The sequence below is a fragment of the Mangifera indica genome, chromosome 7, assembly GCF_011075055.1.
Source record: "Mangifera indica cultivar Alphonso chromosome 7, CATAS_Mindica_2.1, whole genome shotgun sequence".
In the NCBI taxonomy this organism is placed as follows: Eukaryota; Viridiplantae; Streptophyta; class Magnoliopsida; order Sapindales; family Anacardiaceae; genus Mangifera; species Mangifera indica.
In genome coordinates, this window is record NC_058143.1 from 12,513,575 (window position 1) to 12,531,582 (window position 18,008).

The 18,008-nt window shown below is 34.8% G+C and overlaps 1 protein-coding gene and 1 pseudogene across 4 annotated transcripts; one reads left to right on the top strand and one right to left on the bottom strand.

Annotated features, from left to right (window-relative positions):
• The first annotated feature begins 643 nt into the window (after nt 1-643).
• On the top strand, nt 644-2,527 carry LOC123221813 (annotated as a pseudogene).
• A 3,471-nt stretch (nt 2,528-5,998) lies between these two features.
• On the bottom strand, nt 5,999-11,948 carry LOC123220961 (uncharacterized protein At1g51745-like). Of its 4 annotated transcripts, none has more exons than XM_044643591.1 (4): nt 11,433-11,948; nt 9,162-9,757; nt 8,715-8,996; nt 5,999-7,809 (listed from the first exon to the last, which is right to left on the bottom strand). In XM_044643591.1, exons 1-4 carry the CDS (start codon nt 11,633-11,635, stop codon nt 6,518-6,520), a joined length of 2,373 nt encoding a protein of 790 aa, XP_044499526.1. In that variant the 5' UTR covers nt 11,636-11,948; the 3' UTR covers nt 5,999-6,517. The 4 variants fall into 4 exon arrangements, with proteins under 4 accessions (XP_044499526.1, XP_044499527.1, XP_044499528.1 ...); XM_044643592.1 differs by having other exon boundaries at nt 9,162-9,863; nt 11,433-11,560; XM_044643593.1 differs by having other exon boundaries at nt 9,162-9,857; nt 11,433-11,556.
• Nucleotides 11,949-18,008: the final 6,060 nt, after the last annotated feature.

An 18,008-nucleotide genomic window follows, 5' to 3' on the forward strand; every position in this document is an offset into this window, starting at 1 on the left:
CACGACTCTTTACAAACCCGATTGCACGTCCATCCATGTCTTGACCACCAAAACTTTGATTTGATGATTCTAATGTTGATTTGCTTTAAATTTCATTCCCTACAAATCTGCATGATCAATATAGCTTAAAAACTTAAAAAGACCATAAACCATCCAAAAATTTAAGATTTGAATTTAATTAGTTGAAATTAGATGTCCCTTTTCGGCAATATAAGATGTTGTTGGGTTAATTATGAAAATAAAGGCAGAATAAAACTGAGTTGTAGATTAATTGTTGTTTCAATAATTGTCATATAAGCTAATAACTGGTATGGATTTTTTTATAAGAGCATTACAAAATGAAAATTTGTGTAATTATTTTAAGTTAAAGAATTGATTGAAATTCGAATCTTTGTCACGTTTTTTAAACCTTACAAAAATTACTTAATCAAAAAAGAATTGACTTAGATGTATTTTTGTTAAAATTAGTTCAAAGTTGAATGCAATGGAGATGCATTATCCCTGAAAAACCCCTCAAGTCGTTGTTGTTTACTTTGGTCACTTTAGAATCCAAAAGAGCTTACTTAGGCATAACATCACCATGCAAGCACACTAGAGCAATATAAAATTTGAAAAACATAGCAAAATTATTAACCTCATTCATTTTACCATCAAAATTTTACCCCATAAAGAAATTAATGGCGACAGCGGAGAGAATGAAGCTTGGATCACAAGGGCTGGAAGTGTCAGCTCAAGGCTTCGGTTGCATGGGCATGTCGGTCTTCTATGGCCCTCCAAAACCTGAACCTGAAATGATCGCTTTGATCCACCATGCCATCAACAGTGGCATCACCTTTATTGACACTTCTGATTTCTATGGACCTCACACCAATGAAATTCTTCTTGGCAAGGTTCCCCCTTATGGTCTGTTTCTTTGCTCTCAATTGTATTTTGTTGAGCTTTATCAGGCATAGCTTTGGTCTAATTGCATACATCCGTAATTCCATCTGGTTAAGTAGAAAAAGAAGGGACGATTTTATGTTTGGGAGATGTTTAGACTTATTTTCACAGATTTGCATAAGGGTTATGTTGAAATTTTTACTGGGCCTGAAACAGAGCATTTTGTTCTCCGAATAAGTGAAACGTGTATCATAGTTGAATCTAACTGGAGTTGGTGGTGCTGGAGGGACTGGCTCGAAAATCCAGGAATTCTAGTTGAAAGATATCTAATGAAACCTTCTTTGTAAATAGCCAATGTATAAATACCATATATATTGGACAGTTCTTAGGGAGGGCTATGATTTTGGTTTCATATTTGTTTTGCAGAGGCTTTTTATGGGTTATAAAATTGATTGGTTTGCTTTTAATGTGAATTTTGGCAGGGTTTGAAGGGCGGGATGAGGGAAAGAGTTGAATTGGCCACTACATTTGGTGTCAGGCTCAAGTTGGAAATTTGTGGCGATCCGGCTTTTGTAAGGGCTGCCTGTGAGGGGAGCTTGAAGCGGCTGGACGTTGATCATATTGATCTTTATTACATTCAACGAATTGACACTCAAGTTCCCATCGAAGTCACGATTTGCCTCCATTTCAGTTTTTTTCCACTCTTTGTAGTTGAAGCATGCATCTTATTCTTTGTTCTTTTCTTGTGTGCTTTGAAAGATGGGTGAACTGAAAAAACTAGTAGAGCAGGGCAAAATAAAGTGCATAGGTCTGTCTGAGGCATGTGCATCAACAATTAGAAGGGCTCACGCTGTTCATCCAATAACAGCTGTGCAGTCAGAATAGTCCTTATGGGCACAAGATGTGGAGGAAGAAATAGTTCTTACTTGCAGGTAAGCCAACAATACCAGATGGAGCTAACTAAAGTGTTTACAGCCAAATAGAAAAGAAAAAAGAGATTATAGAAATTAGATATATTTATGAACTCTGATGCAAATCCGGCTGATTAATTTCTCGGGGAACTTGACATTGGGATTGTTGCATACAGTCCTCTAGGACAAGGATTTCTTTCATCAGGACCAAAGTTGCTTGAGAACATTTCAAAGGATGATTTTAGATTGGTCTGTACATAACAATTCAATCCTATTATTCAGAATGTATTTTGATGCACAAAAAAGAACAGCTTCCTAAAACAACATTTTAAATTCATCTTTTTGCAGAATTTGCCCAGGCTGCGACCTGAAAATCTGGAGCATAACAAAAAGTTGTTTGAGCGTGTTAATAAAATAGCAGGAAACAAAGGGTGCACCACATCACAGCTTGCTTTAACTTGGGTTCATCACCAGGGAGATGATGTTTGTCCGATTCCTGGAACCACCAAGATTGACAATTTCAACCAAAATATTAAAGCCTTGTCTGTGAAACTAACTCCAGAAGAAATGGCTGAACTTGAATCCATTGCCTCAGCGGACTCTATAAAGGGTGATAGATCTATGTATAGCTACGCTAGTTACAAGAACTCTGAAACTCCACCGCTGTCTCCATGGAAAGCTTCTTCTTAATAAAGCCTTCTCATTAAGTAGTTAATGTTATAAATTATTATGTTTGATAGGATTAAGAGTAAAATAATGCAATGTTTTTGTCTCAAACTAAATAAAGTAAAATGAAAAGGAACTAATTAAATTAAACAATTGGCTAGAGGTATATACAATTATGATCAACATTCCAAGAATTACACTGATATAATCAACAAATCAATATCATGTTTATTATACACTCACTTCTAATTTATGTAAATTTTAGTCTTTTCATCGGATTATTTTTATTTTTATCAAGAATTTCAGTAAATTGATACTTAAAAATCATAAAATTCGGCAATAATATCATTTGAATCTTGGTAAGTAAGTTTTTTTTGTTGTTTCTTATTTTTATTAAGGATTGTTGTGAATTTAAGCTAGAATTTGTGCAAAATATTAAAAAAACCATGAGTAGGCACAATTTGCATATTTGTTATTTTGTTGTAGGAATAGGGCACAAGTATTGTTTATAAAGTAAAAGCTTATATCAAGAAATGATTCTAGTTTGTTTTCAATTGCTATTTAGTGATATTTAAGAAGTAGTTTGAATGACAAAAGAGAAGACTTAATATATAAGAGTATAAGTTTAAGTCTTTTTTGATAACATATAAAAATCAAACTGTTGACTTAATTGGTTCAATGATAATGGGTCAGTCATATCCTACTCAATGTCGTTCCTCATTACCAAAAAAAAAAAGTCCTGAAAAATATATAGGGAAAATTAAATCATCATTATATCCTTATTGATAGTGTTTGAACTTACGGAGTGTAATACATGTGGGGAAATTTAAATCATCATTGGATCATTATTGATAGCATCTGAACTCACAGATCGTAATATTTGTTGGGTTGTGAGCATCAATCCTTGTTGACTTCAGCCATATGTTTACACTAACAGTCTGGACTCACAGAGTTAAACACTGCCTTTTTCATACAGTTGGCTTTGTTCCTTGTATCGATCACATCTTCTGAACGAGCTCCCTGTGAGGCAAACACTCATTTTTGTTTCATTTCTTTTGTCTTTTCAGAGATCGGGGAACTCAAAAAAACTAGTTGAAGAGGGTAAAATAAAGTACATTCGTCTACTGAAGCATTTGCTTCAACAATTAGACGAGCTCATTTTGTTCATCAAATAACAGCCGTGCTGTTGGAACGGTCCTTATGGTGACGAGATGTGGAGGAAGAGATTATTCCTATTTGCAGGTATGACATCGAAGAGACTAACTAATTGCTTTGGGTCGAATAAGAAAGAGATTGTAGCAGAATATAACTATATGAACACTACTCAGGGAACTTGGCATTGGGATTGTTGCATACAGTCCTCTGGGATGGGGATTCTTTTTATCAGGGCATAAGTTGCTTGAGAACATTTCAAAAGATGATTTTAGACAGGTTTGTAAATCACAATTTAATTATTAGTATTTGTAATGTATTAGGCATGCATTCAAGACGTGTTTTCTGTCACAACATTTTGCGCGGTGTGGGGAAAGGGCGGCAATACTATCGTTGTTCTCATGTGACCTCTCCTCCAAGGTAACAAACTTTATATGTTGCAGTGAAGGGGAAGAGTCGCCTGGCCATGTGTCCAAAGGGGTCTGTATTGTTGCCTAGTGGCATGGGGGATGTCAGCCGCATCATTAGTGCTTGTATTGTTATATAAGTCCCATATTGTGCTGTGTCAAACAAGTGGGACAAAAGTGTTAGAAAATCCAAGTGGTGAAAGACAGGGATTGAGAGGGCTTTATCTGTGGCAGAGTTAGTAGCTTGCTGGGTTGCGAAAGACAGGTTGGTGTGGCGCTATCCTGTGGCAGATTTAGCTCGTTAAAGCCGAGTATAGCATAGGAATTGAGTGAAACTGTAAAGCAGAATGCTTTGTTTAGATTGTTCTTGTGTTGTATACTTTGTAAATGCCTTGTATTGGAGAATGGTATAAGATTGGGGGATTTTCCCATAAGCTTGTGTCCTCACAGTTTTTTAGTCGTTGTATCATGTGTTGCCTATTTGGTACGTTTTCTTTATTTGTGGATATTCGATCCTTGGGCTTGGAGGGTTGATCAAGTTCACGCAACTTTTGCCATATTTATCCAGGTTGCAACCTGAAAGTCTGGAGCATAGCGAGAAGTTATTTGAGAAAGTTTATGAGATAGCAACCAAGAAAGGATACACCATATCACAGCTTGCACTAGCATGCGTTCATCAAGATGTTTGTCCAATTTCTCGAACCACCAAAATCGAAAACTTCAATCAAAATATTAAAAGCATAGTCTGTGAAACTAATCCTGAAGAAATGGCCGAACTTGAATACATTGCTGCAGCAGATAGATGCTGTAAAGGGTGAAAGATATGAGTGACTTTGTTACTTACAAGGACTCCAAAACTCCACTGTTGTCTTCCTGGAAAGCTTCTTAAAGGCATGCAAACATGAATATCATGCCCTCTCCACGCTTTTATCTACTTTCTGCAAGCCTACAAGAGTGCTGCATCTCCTCATTTTTTTGTGAGATTAGTAATTTGTGTGAAATGATTACTATGTTCGATATGGATAGGAGCAGAATCGCGCAATGTTTTTCTTAGAAACCTCCTTTGAAAGAATTCTGGATATGAATTTTTGACAGTAGTCCTTGCATGTTGATAAAATAAAAGAAATCATTCCATTTTTTGATTCATTTCTTGTAGAAATTTCAAAACCAATATGGTAATAACTTGAGCTTGTCTCTGTTGTGCTTGTTCTAACTCAGCCTCTTAAACTTAGGATGAGTAATCAGATTAAATATAGATCCACCGTTTTATTCGATTATCAATTCGGTTCCTTCTGCATGCTATCAGTTTGTTTTATGTATCATTATTACACCGAATCAAAAACTGAACGGTTTAGTAGGATTTGACACTCGCTTTGTCCACTTATTGCCTGAATCTTGAAAAAAATTAAACTCAAATTTAGTTATAAAATTCAATCAAACCGTGTTTTAAATTCTATTCAGTTTTGTAACTGAACAAAAATAATTAAAATAATATTATTTTAATACATATTGATTAAAACGATGTTTTTTTAATAATTTTTTGTTAATTTTTTTTGAGTTTACAAGTTTGATGAATCGAATTCTTCTTAAATTTGAGTTTGAACTCAAAAATATTTAATTATAGGACCCGAGCTTGAACTCAAGTTTGCTTGAGTCGAGTTCATTTCAAACTCATTTGAGCTATACTTATTTTCAAGCTCGAGCAAATACAACTCAAATCCAGCCCACCTGAATAAGAGTCTGAAAAAGGTTAACACAACCCAATTGAAATCCTAAATTTTCCTTCCCAAGTAACATGACACTAACATTTCGTTTACCACATAGGCTGTTCGTTTACATGACAACATCACATACCATACATTACTTGAGATGGAAAATTAGGGATATCACTCAAAATGTGTGATATTACTCCTTAAAAATAATACACTGAGAACAAATATTTGCTGAGATAAGATACAAACGGTATTGAATAAGCAACAACTATATTTCAACCGAACCTGAATCATAAACATTTCAGGTTTCTTTTATTTAGACCTCATGGCATTCAAGTGTCTCACAATGTTGAAGTGGCTAGTACATACATACAAAGCAGAAAGTCATATGATATGCTCCTATATCTTTAAATTAATTGAAATAATAAATAGGCTTTTTACCAGAAACTAAAAATATACAATCATCTATATGATTTCAGAACTATCTAAATTTAACAACTATTGTTTCTAATTACGCTGTTTCTGCTTAAATTAAAGCTGCTTTTCCTCTTCCATCCAACAAATGTGCTTGCTACTAATAAGGTCTAAACAGCCTCATCATCCAACATATTTAGTATATATAGTAGTTTCTTCCACATTACCTGCTTTATCTGATTATTCATGACGGCAGAATCTACACACTTTGCCGCCAACAATGTATACAGCCATGCTTTTCTCAGAACGAGGAAATCAGCAAGAAATGTTGCATTGGATGTATTAGTGTGTTCCCACATAACAATGTACATTTAATCTAGGATGGATTCCTCTCTGCACCACTACTTGGCTGAACCACTTTACTAGATACTCTAGAAGGTGGCCTATTGATCTTCTCAAGTAACCTACTGAACACTAGTTTCACTGGTATGCAAGCTACTGTTGTCGGCCCAGATGATGCCGGTTTGATCAATCCATTCATTTGATTACTTTTAGTATCGTATAGGGTCCTAGAACTGAGACTATAGTCAATAGCAATTGATGACAGGGTTCTTGTTTTTTGGCTAGCTGATAAACTTGCTTTTTTTGGCTGCCTTTTTGGGAACTTCTTATCCGTGACAGACCGGAGACCATGTGACTGGCTTTTCTTAACCACACTTTCCTTGTGATTAAGATTTCCTGTATTTTGTCTCTTGAATAGTACTCTGTCATCATCTAAAAAAGAATGACTTTCCGCAGCCATATCACCATTGTGTGATGATGATAAATGAGACCGTGGGACCCGAAGATTAGTCCTCCTTGCGGTCCTCCAAGCTGGTGAAAGTATTCTATCATGATCAATTGCTTCACTGCTGCCAAAAATTTCATTTGCAGGAATAAGACAATTGGATGAACCATCTTCTAGTTTTTCAATCTGAAGTGGATGTCCTATTATCGCCTTCCCATTTAACTTGCTCATCAAACAAACTATGGGAACACGCTCTTTTGGATAGCTTGCTTGGACCTTCAGATCTACATCCACCATCATAGTCCGTGACCTGCTGCCAAAACTATAGCGGCCAAAAAATCTCGGGCTAAAATGCTCCGCTTGGTGCCCCCAGCGTCCTCTAAAGGTGGGCTGCTCTTCCCACACCATGTCATCCCAATCAAGGATATTATGGTTGAAACTATTTTGACCTCTTGATGCGGCCCTAGGCATAAATCCATATCCTCCATCCAACCCAACCATAGGGGAAAAGAAATCCCTGTCATCAAAATCCACCTCATCCAAGGCATCATTGAAATAATCCTTTCTCCCAAAATTCATACTTCTTCGTAATGCTCTGGGGGTGAAAGCAGCTCCCTTTTCATTCTGATAAGTTCTGTAAATGGATCCATTAAAATCTCTTCGGTCAGCTCCCTCAGCAGAACTTTTAGTAAGATTGCGAATGTTTCTTTTGCCCTTCAACTGCCATTTAGAAACTGCTTCATTAGCAGAAAAAGGATCATGAGGATGGACATGAGAGATATCACCAGATAGTGCAGAGTGATCATGCTCTTCACTGCTCAAACTTCCATGTTCTCCTAGAGTTTTTGATCTACATCCTGCCTCTTGAGGTTCAGAAGCACCTGAATTGTTGATAAATTAGAGCAAATGAGCCAAAAAAAGCAAAAAGTCAATAAAAAGTAGATTGAATTGATAAAATTCTGAGACCTTTGTTAAAGTACCTTAGGTGAAGTACAATATAATGTAAAACAACTTAATTTAAGAAGACCAAGGCAAACAAAAACTATCACAGAACATCAAAAAGATTAATTAAGAGAAAGAAAAATATTGATAATAAGTAAATACGACAATAAAAATATTCATTCTTAAACAATTGATACTTTACAAAATGTCAACCACTTGTAACCCATTTTCATCTGAGATACTAAAAATTTCAGACAGCTTATTTGATCATATGACATGAAAGCATTCAAAAGCATATATCTACTAATATACACCTCGAGCATAATTTACGGGACCAAAAAAGATGCAGAGAACCATAAAGTGGTTTGTCACTAAGGATTCATCCCCGCAATTCAAGTGCTATGACTTGGGGAAAAAGAAATGAAAGGTGAAAGAGAATGGCAAAATCCTTGCAAAAAGAAAGACAAGAGGAATAAAGATGAGTAATATTCTATTATAAGTAAATGGTGAACACCAAAACCTTCTGTTCTGGGTTAAATGGTCACTAACTTGAAAATAATTATGGTTGTTGCATGTACTATATGTAAAAATGACACAAGCAAAGCATGGGAACACATCCAAGTGGAACATTTCTCAAAGCACCTATCAGGGCAAAATAAGCATACCTAGATGTCATATAAGCTCCATAAGAATACATTAATCTATATGGTTGAACAGAAAACAGCAAACAGTATATGAGCAACTGATTTTTGACTGTGACACTAAACTACACAAAACAGTCAACTTTTTTCTCAATAGAGAAAATAACAATTGGGACAAGGGATAGAAATAGTAAAAATTCAACCTGAAACTGTAGTCATCTCATGATCAATATCTGGTTCAGTCTCAGATGAATCAGCTTCTGACTCAGACTCAGAAGAACCAGATTCATCATCTTCAAGAAACCCTGAAGAGTTTTCTTCAACGTGAATACGCGGACCACAGTCAGTATCTTCAACCGGAAAACTTGACATCTCAGTCTGGCTTGGATTTATTTCTTTACCATCCAAAGCATCATTAGATTCAGATGGCAAGTAAACAAATCTACTCCTTTTTGCTGGGAAAGTACCTCCCATTTGCTCCTCTCCTGAAAAATAAGTACAAACAATATCAGATTCACGTGGAAGAGACAAGATAACTCTGAACTAATCCACAATAATTGAAAAAGTGTCACTCCTATCATGTGCCTACAACAAAATTTTCATCAGTAAAACCCTCTTATGATGACTTTTTTTTCTCTAAAGAATTTTACCATTTGCAAGGCTAGTTCTTCCCATGCTAGGATCAGCACTGGAAGGAGTCTGCAAATTGTTGTCAACTGTAGGTTTCTCTGGACCATCTGAAGCATCAGGAGTAGAAAGTTTCCGCTTTGCAGCAGCGGTTCTAAGCCCAAGGTCCTGTAAGCCTCTCATCCTAGGTATGACTTCAGAATGCTCATCTTCAAAGCTCAGTTGACTTTCATCTTTGATCTTTTGCAAATTTAAATATGTATCAGTAACCTCATCCTTGGTAGATGTTTCAACTCTTTTCAAATTTTGATTTGACTTGGAATTCCCTGATTTTCCACCATTACTATCTGAAGCTTCTGAAGGTGCAATGATATCCTTTTTCACAGAACCAGATGATTTACTTCTTGCATGATCTGAAGCTGAATCTAATTTTCCTTGTTTCCTCAGCAACTCCTTCTCCAGTTCCAGTGCATGAAGAATAGCATCTTCTCGACGAGCATATTTCTCTCTTTTCCTGGCAGGCATGCCCTGGGATGCTTCAGCCCTTTTAATACAATCATCAAACTCAGCACATCGAAATGCCTTCACACGTTTAGATTTTTCCAAATTGTACCAATCCCTGAGAAGAGACGCCAGTAACTATATCTTACAAGTGAAAACAAAGGGAAAATGAAACCGCTTGCAGATAGAGAATATATAAAAAAAATTTTTGCTCCACACTGCACCTAAGAGAAACAAACCAATTCAACAATGTGTAAGATGAATGATTATATTTCCATCAAAAACTTGCTTGCAATTATAGAGTTTTGCATATTTTGGGAATGGAAAGGAGATTAATGCATTGTTATGGTAATATCTGGGGAAAAAATGATACATTTGTTGGTAGCTAAAAGTAACAGATGAAATAGATAAGATTGCTTAATCCTAGTCTGATTTGCAATCTGGATACAGTTCATTTTAAAACAATATACACAAAAACTCTGAAGAAAATGCATTCGGCTTTTCTTCATAAACCATTAAGGACACATGCAAATTACAGCTAGAAAAAGTTTGTGGACCTGCCTAAAATAAGAACTAGGACCAAGAACCAAGAAACAAGCACAGCTAGAGGTTAGCAGTCCTTTCAAAATGCCACCAGCCAACAGCTCTGATTCTAATAACAGTATGATTATCTAAATATTTATAAAAACATGCAAACTATCTTGACCAGTAAGGAATGTTACTTATTAACTATTCACATACAAAAAAAATGGTCCACCAATTTAATATCACCATCACAGACCTTCCTTACTTGGCAAGAAGGTAAGAATTGGAGTAATCCCCTGAACCCAAACTAATTATATTTTACATAGATATCAGAAAAAGGTCCAAATCATTAGAAACGAGAATGATTTAACTTCCATCCCTAATTATTGTGCTAAAGCTGATGTCTGCTTCTAAGCATTGAGTGGCACACAAACCATATTTTTTTTAATTTGTCCAACATGTAAGGTTGGGATCGGGTGATAGGCACCATAGAGAAAGTTCAATATCAACCCCCTCTTCTCACTCAAGCATATGAAAAGTTAGAAAGAAACTGACAAACATCTATTGTTCTACGCCAATCCCTATTTTTAAGGCAATTAATCAATTAAGACATATACAATACAACCAATAAGCACAGCAACCCCTATAGGTTGATATGCTAGCTTGGTGTGAAACCAATAAATAACAAGAATCATTAGTGTATTAACCTTTACATACAAACATTCCATATTAATCAGAACAAGCAACTGATATCATGTATGCAATATTAGACTGGAATAACATAGTACCAGCCTTAAAGAACTTTATGCTGATCAGCATCTACTATTAAGAACATAAATTGTTAACCTCATAAACTTAGAGAAAACTTTCTCATTCCAGCTTCAATTATTAACAGCAACAAATTAACAATAATACTTCATCTTTTATATCACTCATCTACAACAACATACGATCCAAAAAAAAAAAAACAATCTTTTTGTTTCACCCAAATAACAAAGAAATCCCAAACCTGCTTAGCAGATGTAAACTTAAAACCAGGTCCCCGAAAATATCAAACCCGAGACCTTCATGAGGAAACCACAGTAAACTTTCAAATTTTAAAACCAAACAACTCAATACACAATGCACCCGTCAACAATTATACCAAAACTAAACTCTAAACAAAAAAACAAAATATCATTATAAACTAAAATTTAATTTGAAAGAATAAATGCATATATACAATGAAATACTGAACTACAAATACTAATTCAAAAAACGACACTTACACACTAGCATCATCTCGTCCAAGCAGCTTAACCGGGGTGCCCGATCGCGGTGAAGTGAGATGAGTACTGTTGAGCTCTTCGGGTCCGAGAATCTTGCCGGGCCACCACGACCCGTTTCTCCGTCGGACCCACACAATCGACCCGACTCCACACTCCCCTCCGCCTCCTCCTCCTTCACCTCCCGATGCCGCCGAACTACCCATCTATGCAGAAAACACACACTGTCTGGCCCTAAAATCCCTATTTCTCTACACAAAAACTACCCAAAACAAAACAGAAACAAAAACGGCTGGCTCGATCCGGGTCGGGTCCGGATTCAATTTCAGCCGCCAGCAAAGAAGAGAGAGAAACAGAAGATCCGGTAACGAAATCGAGTTGAGGATCCGAAGGGCAGGAATCGGGTCAGGGATAGAGATTCCATTCAAATTTGGGGATTTTTCATTTCTAGGGTTTGTAAATTTTTTGGTTGGAAATTTGATTTTTGGTATTGTTTTTATTTATTTTCTCTAGAAGGTTCGATTTTTTTAATTTTCTTTTAACGGTGTGTTTCGTAGCCAACGCGTTTTTTTAATGTCGTGGCTTATGATACGCATTTGTACTAGTTTCTAGGCGGTGGGGCAAGTCAACCCACGGGATTTTGGATTTTAGGCCCAATACAAATATATTTTTTGTTTTATTTGACTGTTAGGTAGAGAAGTGCCTGAGGAATACGCATTCTAAGGTTTGATTTTTTTTAGTCACGCTTTTCAATAACCAATTGGTTCGGACCATTGGTCGGCCTTTTATGCATCTCCCTCCTTGGTGGTTTTTCGATGTGAAAACCACTTAAAATCCAACTAAAATGATTGGATGACATCGCACAAATCTGTGTAGTGTCAATGGATATGTGCATCATTCAATCCTCTATGCATCAATCAAATGATGCACATGCTTGTGCATTGTCCAATCGACGCACAAATGGTTGAATGATGTACAAATCTGTGCAACATCACACAGATTTGTATAATATCATTTGACCATTTTGACCAATTTCTGGGTAGTTTTCACATCAGAAAACCACTGGAGAGGGAGATGCACAAAAAGCTAGTCGACGGCCAGAATCTATTGATCATCGGAAAGTGTGACTGAAAAAAATCAAATCCTAGGAGAAAAATGCATTTTTTCAAACTTTGGATAGAAAAATTGTTAGTTTTTTAAAACTACGGGGAGAATGAGAAACTACAGTTTTTACCTTTAACCATAACAAATAATTTTAACAAAATGGTAGATATTTGAGTTTTTAAAACTTTACGAGTGGGAGTTTGGAAATACACCAAACTGTGGGTGGGAAAAAGTCTTTTGGCCAATAATTTGGGAATATTAAAGAAAATTTAAAAAGTCATTAAAAGAGATTTGAATTTTTGCCTTCAATTAAAGAGTCGGTTGATAAGATATTCTAAATATTGTTTAAGATATTATTTTTATTTTCCAACCCACAATAGAAATACGCACTTTTTGGAGAAAGAGTTCTTACAAGAAGATAATATATAAAGAAAAATAGAGCTTAAAAAAGAGTTCGAAAAGCCATAGATCAAACAGGCTGAGCTAGGATAATCCTCTCAGTAAACTTCATATGATACACTTATTCTAATTCAAAGATTTTCTAGAGTAATGAGTTCTTCATATAGATATATATTCTTTCATAAGCAGAATTTTGAATCTTTGTTAGTGAGAGAAATAAATCATAATAAATGAAATATAAATGTCTTTGCACTAGGCTTTACTATAACGTTGTATGAAACCTATTCTTTAATTGTTAGCCAAAGTGACATATAACTAACTTATTATTACCTTGTCATGTCATTCAATCCCATTGTTAAGAAGACTTGTTGCTACTTTGTCCTCCATCTCCTAGTGGACGTTTATTTACCCATTCAAAGAATTTAATTATTTGTTGTTTTATGGATATAATATATTATTAATAATTATTATTATATTAAAAATTAACTACTACCACCAAAATCAATATTTCTATGTCTTTTTTTAATTTTTTTTCAAATATGATTCACTTTGTTAATGTTACACCAAGATCTTGGCATAATAATATGGGGCGATAATCCACATTTATAAAAATATTTATATTTCCATAAAAATATTACTTCAAGCTTATGATGGAATAACTAGATGCCATAAGGAACATTTATAAAACAGTTTTCATTTTCAAAACTATAACACCCCTCTTCTGAAATACCACCTTTTAGCGGAGATAATACATATTTAATTACTTTGCATGATTTTAACTTAAAATAAAACTTATGAAATTAACGAACGACTTTTAATTACTAAAATAAATTAAATATCATATAATATAATAAAAATGAAGCATATAAAAGATGTCTCAACCATACAAAATTATAAACTGTGTAGTATAATACTCAAATACAGGACATATCATAAATAAAACTTATAAACTCAACATAACCCTCATGCTCATCATCGGCTAGTGCACATCTACATAGTCGTTATCACTTATATGTAATACTCATAGATACATCTTAAGGACAGTTTAATCTTTTCACATGTATTTGTGGTTATACTTGATTGTGGCATGAGATAGAGTTTGATATAATTGAATTATTGAATTTCTAAGTTGGTGACTACACATGAAAGATACACACCTATTTATTTGATGTCACATCAACTAAGTGGATAACGTTTCTCATATAAAATTTTGAAAGGGATACACGACCATGTATATCAAGCATGCAGGCCTGTGCAACATGTTCTTGCATAAAAGTCTATATAAGACAAGTTATTGAGAGTTTAGGGATATTTGTTATTCCACATTCAGTGCGTTCTCATCTAGAGAAAAGAGAGGGATTTTTATAAGCTTTCAGTGATTTGACAATAGTCTGATGACATTTCTTGGTGAAGGTTGAAAGAGGAAAAGGAGAAAAGAGAGGGGAAGCAATTGGGGTCAAATCCACATACTGCGAAGGACAAGTAGCAAGACTCCTAGTTAAGTTATGGGGAAAAGGACTATTTCCCACCCATGTTTTAGGCCTATCTCAAACTCATACTTATGGGAGATGAAAATCCAGTTTTCCCACCCATGATCAAACTGTCGTCCAATTTCCCAGTTAGGGGCATGGGTAAAATCGATATTTTATTATTTAAAACCTTAAAACTTTAAAATTTCACCATTTCCCCTCTCCAGGTTTTAAAAACTGACAACTAAACTCATCCTCAAAGTTTAAAAAGTTTAGATTTCATCCTTAGGGTTTGCTTCCTTCTTCCACCACCACTGACGGCCGACGTATTCCACCGATCTCGCATCTTCGACTACAAAGGATGATGAAGGACGTCGCCCAGATCTGGACGACGAAGCGTCGTCCAGATCTGGAAGAGCATCGCGTCAGGATGACTCGACGAGAGACGAAGGACGACGAAGCATCGTCCTTCGTAGTCTAGGTAGAGCGACGAAGAGAGATGAGGAGATAAAAATCTCTTCATCGCACCACCGCCGTTGCACCAGGAGAAGGAGGAGGTCGATGACGACACCAGAGACGACGTTGGAAGATGAAATTGAGGAATGGGGGTGAAACTGCTATTTTTGAAAGTTATGGGGGACGACTGCGTTTTGAAAAATATGGAAACCCTAGGTTTGCGGGTGAAAATGTTAGTTTTCAAAGTTTAAAAACTTTGGTTAAAGATGAAATATTAGTTTTTAAAACCTAGGGGGGTGAAAAGTAATAACTTTATAACTTTTTAATATAAACAGTAAAATTTCGATTTTACCTCTATCCCTAACTGAGAAATTGAACGGCAGTTTAGTCATGGGTGGGAAAACTGGATTTTCATCTCCAGTAGGTATGAGTTTGAGATAGGCCTAAAAAATGGGTGGAAAACAGTCCTTTTCCCTTAAGTTATGACTGAATGTTTTATGGGATGTTGATTGCGTGCAAAGCCTAAAGATGTTGTTAGAATTGGTTAATGATGATTAAATTGATATGTTGCTATTATGTGCACAACACACACAACACAAATAAACCAAATAAAATTAACAAATAACCAAAATAAAATCAAAATATTGGTTGAATTGAACCTAAAAATAACAATAAAAAGCCATGGATTTTGAAATGTATCTTATGGGAAAACACAAAAATATTGAGATTAATTTTATAAGATTTAGACAGAAGAAAATCGATTCACAATGTTTCAAGATGGTGAAACTTTTTCTAGGGTTTGTATTGGAGGTACCAAAATAGTTTATGTGTGATGACAAAGAGAAAGGGTTTTTGTACTTGGATTCAAAAATATTTTAGTGACAAATATATATGAACAGTGTAGAAATTCCATTTGCTAAGAGAAAAAGTGAAATGTTAATGTTCTCAACTCAAGGGTCTCAACAGTGTCTTCTAATATAATTTCTCTTTATCCTTACCATTTCCAAAAATAATAGATCAACCCTGACAGCCTATCTGTCCAAACTTACATAAAAAATATTGGGCAAGATACTTTCTTTACCCTTTCCTTATTTTATTTTCCCCAGTAAAAGAAAAGGTAAAAAGAAAGAAAAAAATGTTTTTGTTTGAAGATGATCAATGGATGCTTCCAGTGGAGACGGCGATAGAGCTGGAATGAATTGGTACTGTCTTGCTGTGACTGGAGCAGGAAATTTTTTACCCTTGCACATGTTGCATGATTTGTAACAAAACTATGCTGAAATTTTTAACACTTTCACTAGCAAAAATGGAGAAGGGAGGAGTGATTGGCAACAACTTTGCGTTTTAAGCAAAGAGAGTGAGAGCAAAACAATTTTTTTTCTTTTAAGTAAGAAGGGCATGTTATATCATACACTAGAAACTAATAAAGTAAAAAGGGCATGGCATGTTATATCAAATTTTTTAGGAAAAGTCAGGGAGGGTCATCAAGTGACCTCCTTGACCTCATCTTTGTCTACTTCAACTTCCAATATCTTATTTGGAGTTTTATTTAATATGAGGTGTTTTTAGTGATTTAATTGTTTGTTTCCACTAGCATGATTTATAAGTTTAATCATACGTAAGTAGTTAAAAATAGTAAGATATCTCTTCGGAGGGTATAAATTCTAGAGAAGGGTGTTACAATCTTTAACTATTGTTTGTAACCTATGTTATAAAAGTACATTTTTGCATCAAGATTGATATTAAAAAGTGTCTTCATTGCATTTGGAAAACCAAAAAATTTATGCTCTTGGGCATTTTCCAATACATTTGTTCAATGGACTTTGTTCTTTTGTATTTTACTTGTACGTGTTACATTGAAGTGGTGATGACAACAACATAGTATGTATGTGGGAATACATTGGCAACCATAACGATAATCTTGGTATGTCGACCTTGTAGCAAAATTCAATTCAATGAAGCTTTTTCATGCCTAATCAAAATAATGGGAAAGTAGTTGTGGTGGTCCAAGACCTTGAAAAGTAGGTGTTGATTGTAACTAAAACTAGTTGCTAACTTAACTAATTTTTGGTTAAGGATAAACAATCTCTCGTCAGACATTTGATTAGGGACCCCACCCATTTTGATTGGACAAGTAAACCACCAGATAAGCCAAATTTCACATGTGTGAATAAGGCTCAAACTTATAATTTTTCTTTGGAAGTACTAATATCTATTAGTTTTACTAACTTTTGAGGTCTATTTTGTATTTGTTGTATACTTCTACTAAAATTAAATTATCATTTAATAAAAAAAGCGCTCTAAATATTATAAGAAGAATGACATTTGTTAATTTCTTTAAACTATTTCCCACTTAAGGTTTAGTGAAAAGATAAATTCTTACTCGTTAACTTTAAAAAACCTAACTGTTTATCAATTTGTTAAAATTCACTATTAGAGTTAAGAGTAAAATTTTCATTTAACTAAAAATATTTAAAAACTAAAAAATTATTACATTTTTCCTAGGTTTAAAAATCTAACATTCCCCCCCCCCCCCCAACCTAAAGTTTGAAAAGTCACCATTTTCCCTTAGGTTTTTTCTCTTCTTTGCCCGACATTTTCTCTCCCTCCAGTCTCTCTCATTGTTGTTCCCTGCCTCTCTTGTCACTGATGAAAACAATTCGTCATCTTTGTTTTTGTCTCCGATAAAGATAATTTTGTTTTCGTCCACAATAGGGGAGGTATGGAATGATAATGAAATAGACTAAAGGGAGAGAGAAATTGGGAGGGAGAGAAAATGTTGGCAGCCAAAGAGGAGAAGTGGTCACTAGAGAGAGGAAGAAAAACCCTATGAGAAAATAATGACTTTTCAAAGCTTGAGTGGAGGGAAATTATTAGATGTTTAAACTTAGGAGAAAATACGATAATTTTTTAGTTTTTTTAAAAATATTTTTAGTTAAATGACAATTTTACTTTGAACGTTAATAATAATTTTTAATATATAGGTAGATATTTAGATTTTTAAAATTTAACAGGTGAGAATTTGTCTTTATAATAAACCTTGGGTGGGAAATAGTCTTTTGACAAATCTTAAAATCACAAATTTGGTGGGGGTCAGGAATTCAAGTTAGGAGAAGCGAATTTTCTAAAAATAATTATATTAAAATAAAAC

What these genes read in the sequence shown, in the direction of transcription:
- LOC123220961 (XM_044643591.1), bottom strand. Translation starts at nt 11,635, where the DNA reads ATGGGTAGTTCGGCGGCATCGGGAGGTGAAGGAGGAGGAGGCGGAGGG. An exon ending in GGACGAGATGATGCTAGTGT is followed by an intron (nt 9,758 to 11,432) that starts GTAAGTGTCGTT and finishes GTCTCTTCTCAG; the next exon opens with GGATTGGTACAATTTGGAAA. An exon ending in TGAGATGACTACAGTTTCAG is followed by an intron (nt 7,810 to 8,714) that starts GTTGAATTTTTA and finishes TCAACAATTCAG; the next exon opens with GTGCTTCTGAACCTCAAGAG.